This window comes from Lolium perenne, chromosome 3 (assembly GCF_019359855.2).
Source record: "Lolium perenne isolate Kyuss_39 chromosome 3, Kyuss_2.0, whole genome shotgun sequence".
NCBI classification, from domain to species: Eukaryota; Viridiplantae; Streptophyta; class Magnoliopsida; order Poales; family Poaceae; genus Lolium; species Lolium perenne.
This window is the reverse complement of record NC_067246.2, coordinates 69,827,016-69,832,972: the sequence shown is the minus strand read 5'-3', so window position 1 is coordinate 69,832,972 and position 5,957 is coordinate 69,827,016. Positions and strand designations below refer to the sequence as shown.

Below are 5,957 nucleotides of genomic sequence, written 5' to 3'. Positions count from 1 at the left end.
CGGCAGCAGGCAATCATATGAAATCTACACTGACTAGTACTCACAATGCAGGCAATCGGCAGTTCATAGTATCAAATCAACACTTACCCTTAGGCATAATGCAGGCCATCGGCATTTCATATCAAATAATTATTAGTTGCCCCATTTACGGTACGCTAACACAGTAACACCCTATTAATACTACCCTGCATCACACCAGCGTCCTGCACCACTACGAATACGAAGTCGATCATCATAGTCTAAATCAGAATAGTTGAGGTAGGTCACAATGGTGTGGCACGCTCTTTTGCTGGTGGGCTTGTTCCTGACGGCGCAGCTGTGCGGGTGCACGCCGTACGTGGGCGGCGGGTTAAGCGTGGAGTTCATCCATCGGGACTCCCCCAAATCTCCGTTCCACGACCCGAAGCTCAGCGTGCACGGCCGCGTGCTCGCGGCCGCTCGGCGTTCCACGGAGCGGGCCGCGGCGCTCGCGCGCTCCTACGCCACCATCGGCTCTCCAGTTCCTGACGGTGCCGTGTCCGAGATTACATCCAGGCCGTTCGATTACCTCATGTACGTCTACATCGGCACGCCGCGCACCCGGATACTAGCGATGGCGGACACCGGCAGCAACCTCGTCTGGCTTCGATGCGTCAACGGCAGCACCGCCTCTGGCGGGGACGCTCCTGCAGACGACGACGCCTTCGACGTGTCCACCTCGGGTACGTACGGCCGCCTCGGTTGCCACTCCGGCGCCTGCATCGCGCTCCCCGGCGGCTGCGACGCCAACTCCAACTGCAACTACCTCCAGACCTACGCCGACGGCGCCAACACGACCGGTCTACTCTCCATCGAGACCTTCACCTTCGACGACGCCCCTGGGGGATGCGTGGGGTGCCGCGACCGTCCGCAGCTGGTGGTGCACGAAGTCAACTTCGGCTGCGCCACGTCCATCAACGGCCGGTACTTCGGGAACGGCGTCATCGGCCTCGGCCCCGGGATCATGTCCCTCGTCTCCCAGATCGGCGCGTCCACGCCGCTCGGGCGGAGGTTCTCCTACTGCCTCGTGCCCTACAACGTCAACGCCTCCTCCGCGCTCAACTTCGGCTCTCGCGCCTCCGTGACGGAGGTGGACGCGGTGACGACGACGCTGGTCCGCTCCAACTTCTACTCAGTCGCGCTACAGTCCGTGAAAATCAACAACTCCACTTTCACGATACCGCAAGACCAGTCCCGCCTCATCCTGGACTCCGGCACGTCGATGACATTCCTCCATCAGGAGCTCCTAGACCAGGTGGTGGCGGAGGTGAACCGGACCATCAAGCTCCCGCAGGTGCCGTCGGTGGGGCGGATCTTGTCGCGTTGCTACGACGCGACCGGGATGACCGAGGAGTCGATATTGGAGAAGATGATCCCGGACGTGAAACTGGTGATGGGAGGCGGCGCGGTGGTGACGCTCAAGGCGCGGAACACGTTCGTCCAGGTGGATCAGACCACCGTGTGCATGGCGCTGCTGCCGGTTGGTGGCCAGTCTCCGTTTGCTATCCTGGGGAACGTCGCGCAGCAGAACATGCACGTCGGCTACGACCTGGACAAGCAAACCGTCACATTCGCCGCCGCCGACTGCACCACCGCCTATACCTCCCATCCTGCGTCTTTGTAGAAATGTCCATTTGTATGTTATACGATAACTAATAATTAATAAACGTCTTGTTATCATGGATTCATGGTGCATCGCCTATTCGCCTGTGCAATATGCTTGTGTTGCTGTGTGGATTGGAATTTGAAAACCACAGCGTTTGTCACTGTCTTTTTCTAATGGGTAAGGTATCTCTTGGGTCTGAACTCTGAAGCGAACTGAATTTTAATTTGGAAGTAGGGGCAGGCCGGGTAACAACAATCTTAAGTAAAATTTCACATCCCAGCATTACAGGTTAACAGCTTTGTATATAACTCAACTTATATAGTTAACCATCTTCGGAGCATTTTCTGTCAGCGTTCACTTAGAAGTTGAAGCATGTTTTAAAACCATATTACAAAGAACTAATGATCAAGATAGAATTGATGGACCAGCCGCTAACTTACTGGAAACTTGCAAGTTGCAACTGCATAAAATAGACATTACTATTTGTGTACCACGCCTTTTCTTTTATAGATGGAACTCATGATTCCATTAAAAACCAGGCTCAGCAGAATCGTTGGCCAACAACACACGTACATCCTCCGGCAACGAATCTAGCCATAAAGTTTTGAGGTCTGGCTTTCGCGCACCGTAACCGGCAAGGTAATGAGCTACATTATTACAAGTACGTGGAGCAAATAAGAACTCAAAAGAGTCGAAAGATAATTGCATGAATAGAGGTAGATCTCGATAGATAATGCCTTCTGTTGCACGATCAAACTCTGTCCCTTGCATTGCTCTGACCAAGTTTTCGGAGTCTGATTCGATCTGAATCCTCGTCTTACCTCATTCTGCAGCTGCCCTCGCTGCCTCCTCGCATGCCCGCGCTTCCGTCAGAGCTGCACTGGCCGCATATGGAACTCCTGAACCTTTGATGTGTCCTGCATGGTCCCTGACGACGAAACCCCATCCTCCTGTGCCGGTCGCCTCACATACGACCCATCCACATTGTGCAGCCGGTGGATGCCAAACTGCAGTGCTTACAATACCACGCCTTCATACTAAGCCTGACTTGCTATTTTAAAAAGTCGTTATGCAAGTAAAAGCTACCTGATGTCGCTGGTGTAGTGTAAGATTAGTACAAAATAGCCTAGCCTACCAGTCGCATGTCATTTGTACCTATCAGTTGTAGGCCCTGGCCCGCCACTGGTACCTGGTCAGTGCTAAGGTCTTACTAGTCGTGTGTGTACTCGGCACTCGACTACTATGGCAGGTAGTAGTCACGTGCGGGCCTAAAGTATTAGTCCTGTAAACCTAGATGAAAAGGGAGAGAGATGAGGGAAGGCGATGACCTCAAAGGGCCGATCGTCACATGTATATATAGCGGCCAGAGGCCTAGGGTTTACAGGAGATTTACAAATAACAAACTCCTAGATACTAACCAACTGTAGCTATCTTATCTAGACAAACCGGTTGATCCAATCTTCTAGAAGCTAGGCTATACAATCCTAACTGTCGAACAAGTCCCGTGTGCCAGTCAGGTCCACGTGATTTTACACAAAACACCCTAAAAACTAAAAAAAAATCGAGTTCATGTTGCCTTCTTGTGGCGTTGACGAGAGGAGATGACCAGTAGGAGGTCGTTGAAATCAACAACTCCACTTTCACGATACCGACCGACCAGTTCCCTCCTCATCGTGGACTCCGGCACGTCGATGACATTCCTGTAGTTGTTACCACCTGAAACTCAGTGTTCGTCAGAGAAAATTCGGAGAAACGAGAGAGAAGGTTTTGTGCTGTCAACGTACATCTTTTCTGTTCTTCCTTTATTGCTTATATATCTGCGAATACAAAGGAGATAACAACCTCCCGATCAGCCAGCCCAAGACCCATTCCAGACGTGCCATCCCACGTCCAAGGTCAGAGCTCCGAGAGGATCGGGAGCACTACAGAAAGAGAGGGGAACGTGCGCTGCCGCACTTCCCAAACTACGTGCGTGCATGGATCACAGGCGATGCCACACACACAGTTATTATCTGAAACTGAATAACTGAACTAAACTGACAGTGATCTTAAGTGAGCTAACAATTCTCCCCCCTAAGCTTAATGTCCCTTGCTGATCATCACGACGCCCAAATTCTGACGAAGCTCAATGAAGCGAACACGCCCGAGAGCCTTTGTGAGGATGTCTGCGAGCTGATCTTGAGTCCCGACGTAAACGAGCTCAACTCTTCCCTTCTCCACGTGCTCCCTGATGAAGTGAAACTTCACGTCAATGTGTTTGCTACGGTCGTGATGAACTGGATTTTTCGCCTGTGCTATGGCGGCTTTGTTGTCCACTTGAAGCTCAAACTTGGCAGGCTTGCATCGCAGCATCTCTCCAAGAAGACGGCTGAGCCAAATACCCTGCTGAGTTGCAGCTCCTGCAGCGATGTACTCGGCCTCACACGAACTAGTGGCCACTGCCGGCTGTTTCTGTGATGACCAGGTTACCAGATTCTTGCCAAGGAAGAAGACCTGTCCTGAGGTGCTCTTGCGGTCACTGATGTCTCCAGCATGATCGCTATCACTGAATCCCAGCAGCCGTGGAGTGTTGCGCCCAGCTCTGTACTGACACCCATGTTGCTTCGTCCCCTGCACGTAGCGAATGATTTGTTTGACGGCTGTCCAGTGTGCTGGTCCGGGCTTCTCCATGAATCTGCTGACCATGCCAACAGCGTGAGCTATGTCAGGTCGAGTATTGACCAGATAACGCAGGCTGCCGATGATGCTCCGATAGAGCGAGGCGTCGACAGCCTCGACTCCTTCTTCCTTGGCCAACTTCAGACGACACTCCATTGGCGTCTGACAGCTGTTGCAGTTCGCGAGCCCAGCTTGCTCGAGGAGTTTGCACGCGTAGTTCTGTTGACAGAGGGTGATACCGCTCTCCGACTGCTTCACCTCGATGCCCAAATAGTAGCTGAGTAGACCCAGATCACTCATCTTGAAGAGTTCCTTCATCTGCTCCTTGAACTCAGCGATCGCCACTGCATCCGTGCCCGTGATGATCAAGTCATCAACGTACATGCCGATGAGCAGGAACGATGTGTTGCTCCCCCGTCGATAGACAGCATGCTCGACAGGGCTGCGTGCAAACCCAAGATTGGCGAGCGTGTCGTCGAGCTTGGCGTACCAGGCGCGTGGGGCCTGTCGCAGTCCGTACAGGGCCTTCTTCAGGTGCAGAACTGCGTTCTCCTTGCCGGCGACGACGTATCCTGGCGGCTGTGCGACATAGACTTCCTCCGCCAAGTCTCGGTTGAGAAATGCGGATTTGACATCCATGTGATGCACTTCCCAACGAGGGTGAGCAGCTAGCGCGAGGAGGAGTCGCAAAGTCTCCATGCGAGCGACTGGCGCGAAGACCTCGCCGAAGTCGATGCCCTGCCGCTGAGCATAGCCCTTTGCCACGAGTCTGACCTTGTACTTCACGATCTGGCCGTCGGGATTGCGTTTCACCTTGTACACCCATTTCAGCCCAATGGCTTTGTGACCTGCAGGAAGAGAGGTGAGTTCCCAGGTGTCGTTGTCGTGGATTGAGCCCATCTCAACGTCCATGGCTTCCTTCCAATGGGCGTCGTTGAGTGCTTCGCCGACATCGCGAGGCTCTTCCGCGCTAAGGAGGAGTGCCTCAGATTCCTCATGATCGGCCTCCCCCTCAGTTCCGTCGAGGACGCAGGAGAGGCAACGGTAGCGCAGTGGAGCGCTCGTGTCCGCGTCGAGTGCGTCGTCATGCGTGGGTGGCGTGGCCCACCGGATCTCGTGACCTGCGGGTGGCGTCTGCAGATCAGCGGATGGAGGCGAGAATGGGGCACCGGCGGGTGTCCCAAGTGTCGATGCAGAGGGAGACACCACCGTGTTTGTGCCTGTGTCCAGCTCCGCATGCCCGTCCTCAGTGGCGTACACCACTGTGAACGTGGCGTGCGCCGTGCGCGCACTGGGCGCGCTCTGGGCCCCGTCGGCCTGTGCCGTGCGCGTCGTGGGCGCGCCCGGCGTGCTCCAGTCCCATGGCATGTTCTCCTCGAACAGAACATCGCGAGTCACCTGCACTTTCTTCGTCGCAGGGTTGTACACGCGGTAGCACTTCGATCCAACCTCGTACCCGACGAAGATCATCGGTGTCGAGTGATCTGAGAGCTTCGTGACGCCGGGCCCGACGTTCTTGACGTGAACCATGCACCCAAACGTGCGCAAGTGCTGCACATTAGGTTTACGGCCGTGCCATGCCTCGTATGGCGTGACACCCTCCAAGCTCCTTGTCGGCGCGCGATTTAGGATGTAGACAGCAGTGACCACGGCCTCTGCCCAAAATTACGGCGGT

General features: G+C 54.4%; 1 protein-coding gene across 1 annotated transcript; it reads left to right on the top strand.

The window, feature by feature from the left end:
* The first annotated feature begins 223 nt into the window (after positions 1 to 223).
* Positions 224 to 1,702, top strand: LOC127339361 (aspartic proteinase CDR1-like). The gene has a single exon (XM_051365222.2). It carries the CDS (start codon positions 269 to 271, stop codon positions 1,640 to 1,642), a length of 1,374 nt encoding a protein of 457 aa, XP_051221182.2. The 5' UTR covers positions 224 to 268; the 3' UTR covers positions 1,643 to 1,702.
* The last annotated feature ends 4,255 nt before the right edge of the window (positions 1,703 to 5,957 follow it).